This window comes from Micromys minutus (genome assembly GCF_963924665.1).
Source record: "Micromys minutus genome assembly, chromosome: 23".
Classification (NCBI taxonomy): Eukaryota; Metazoa; Chordata; class Mammalia; order Rodentia; family Muridae; genus Micromys; species Micromys minutus.
The window spans coordinates 13,904,094-13,906,729 of NC_137958.1; the positions used below are offsets into that span (position 1 = coordinate 13,904,094).

General features: G+C 46.2%; 1 protein-coding gene across 1 annotated transcript; it reads right to left on the bottom strand.

Moving 5' to 3' along the window:
• Positions 1–338: 338 nt before the first annotated feature.
• LOC308435639 (ferritin light chain 1-like) lies at positions 339–2,211 on the bottom strand (the record flags this gene model as incomplete). Its single annotated transcript, XM_080936362.1, has 2 exons — positions 339–863; positions 2,035–2,211. 2 exons carry the CDS (start codon positions 2,209–2,211, stop codon positions 339–341), a joined length of 702 nt encoding a protein of 233 aa, XP_080792488.1.
• Between the last annotated feature and the right edge of the window lie 425 nt (positions 2,212–2,636).

Here is a 2,636-nt window from a genome sequence, read left to right on the forward strand (position 1 = left end):
TTGACTTGGGTTGGACATCTTAAGTAATCTGTGAATTTTTTGGTGCAAGGCTGAGTCTCATGTAGCCGAGTTTAATATTTGTGTTATTTACTAAAGTACCTACCACCAAAATGTACCAGCTCGTAGTTTTATATGGATGCTGATACATCCTTAATCTGTGCAATATTGTATGAAGAGATTTAGTTATCAATTTAAAACACCTCTTTGTGATCCTAAAAAAATAAAATAAAATAAAGTAAAAAAAAGCGGCCTAGTGGCTTTAGAGGTTCATTCGGGTGGAGGTCCTGAGGCGGCTGGTGCAGCAGAGGAGGGAGCCCCTTGGAAGGCACAGAGGCCTCCTAGTCGTGCTTGAGAGTGAGGCGCTCAAAGAGATACTCGCCCAGAGATCCCTGGGGCACACCAGTCTGCGCTGGCTGTGGCCCTGACAGCCGACGGAGGTTGGTCAGGTGGTTGCCCATCTTCTTGATGAGCTTCGCCTCCTTATCCAGGAAGTGGCTTTCCAGGAAGTCACAGAGATGCGGGTCTGCGCGAGCAGAACCCAGGGCATGCAGATCCAAGATGGCCTGGTTCAGGTTCTTCTCCAGGGCCAAGGCAGCTTCCATGGCCCCCAGAGTTTTACCCCACTCATCTTGAGATGGCGTCTGCACGTCCTGGAAGAGTGCACGGCCCCCACGATCGTTCTGCAACTTGAGGAGACTCTCCTCGAGCTTCTCCTTCACCCATTCGCGGAAGATGTACCCTACGCCCTCCAAAGTCACATCATCCCGATCGAAAAAGAAGCCCAGAGAGAGGTAGGTGCAGGAGGCCCGCAGGTGCAAGTTGACCAGGCGGTTCACGGCAGCTTCCACCTCGGTGGAGTAATTCTGACGGAGAAGTCATGGCGGTGTTGGTTGGTCTTAGGAGCCGGAGACGGCAAGGAGATGGTCCCGGAGGCGGTAACTGGAGAGACTTGTAGGGCAGTTGAAAGCTAAGAAGATGGAAGCCCCCGGGTCTGTTCTGTTCAAACACTGTTGAAGCAAGACAGGGACCCACAGGACCTCAAAGACGCTCTATAATAAATTTTTACGTATGTAATTCTTCAGAGAATTAGTTCTAAAGCATTCACTAGTTTACTTCTGCTTTCACAGATACAAAGATGCAATGTAACTCAAAAAATTTGAAAAGACAAGAAAGAAAAAACGAGCAAAGAGTGTAGCATGTGAGAATTAGAAAGGGCGTTAATACAAAACTTCACACAGTTGAGCTTCACCAAGAGTGACCGGTGGCCACAGGTTCATCTACGAAGACACCAGCATGTCCCATCCAAAGAAAAAAAAAAATCAAACAGGTGTTCAGTTTTCAGTGTGTGGTAACACTGTAAAGGAATTCCATCGTGAGCGTGTGTAAAGAGACAGAGTATTGTAATTGCTAGGTCACAGCTCTGAGAAATCAGGTGACATCCCCTTAAGACAAAGAAGGGACAGTCTCCCCGAACTAGATTAATGGAGCAGATACATCTCTGAAAAAAACAAAATGAAACAAAACAACAGTCCCTCCTCTTTGTCCCTATAGGATACTTTTATGGCTTTACCTAGTCTCTGGCTCCACACCAGCCTAGGCCAGGCTAAGTCACATGGTGTCCCACCTCCCCCTCCGGCTCCCCATCCTCACATACGGTCGCTGTCTTTCCTAACGCAGGTCCTTGCAGGATACGAGGGCTTCCTTCCACTTTGGGAAGGGGGCGTCTCCTAATGATGTTCTTCTGGAGGGTAATCTTGGGTTAGCTCATTTTATCAACGTTATCCCTTTTTTTAATTTCTGAGAGTAGTAAAGCATGGCTAATGGCTTCAGAGCAGGTCTTCACGAGTAGTCTTTGGCATGTTCCCAAGAAAGCCTATTTTCTAAGGCTGGAAATGTCTTGACAGAGTTGTTTATATAAGAGGTCATGTATTTGAGGTATTTATGGGTAAAAATAATTTCAGCTGTAGGATTTGCTTTAGAGTACAGATGTCCTCGTCTACTGGGAGCTGCTATGCTGGGTAATGTATGAACTACCGGTATACTTTCCTGCAGGCAGAAAAAGTACAGCTTGAGTTCCTCCTGTGTCTGCATAGGGCAGAAGGCAGAGGCAAGAGGTGACCCCAGAGCTTCTCCCAAGATGGAAGAAGGGTAGACAAGGTAACAAGGAAAGCCGTTCTCTTCTTGTCTTCCTCTTCGGATGGAACCCAGCATCTTTTCGCATGCTGGGCACATTCCATACCCGCTCTAAACCCTCCAGCCCTGAAGATCTAACTTGCAATGATATTGATCCATTCTTGGAGTCTCAGCCCTTATAACTTAAACACATATACTTGCCTGGTTTTATTCAGAATTAAGTTTCTAACCCATGAATTCCAGAGGACACATTCAGATTGTAGGTATGTTCTAAAACAACAACAACAACAACAGCACACACACATACACACATGTACACACACATCTGGACAGTTAAATCGAGAAGAAGAAAACCTTTATAAAGGTTGAAGTGGGATACTGTAAGGTAGGGACTCACTACACGTTGTTTCTGCCATAAGACAGTATCTAATTAAAGAGTTTCATTTTGTCACAGTGTCCCCACCCTAGGCCAACTGTTCTGTAGAGATCCCCACACGGGAGAT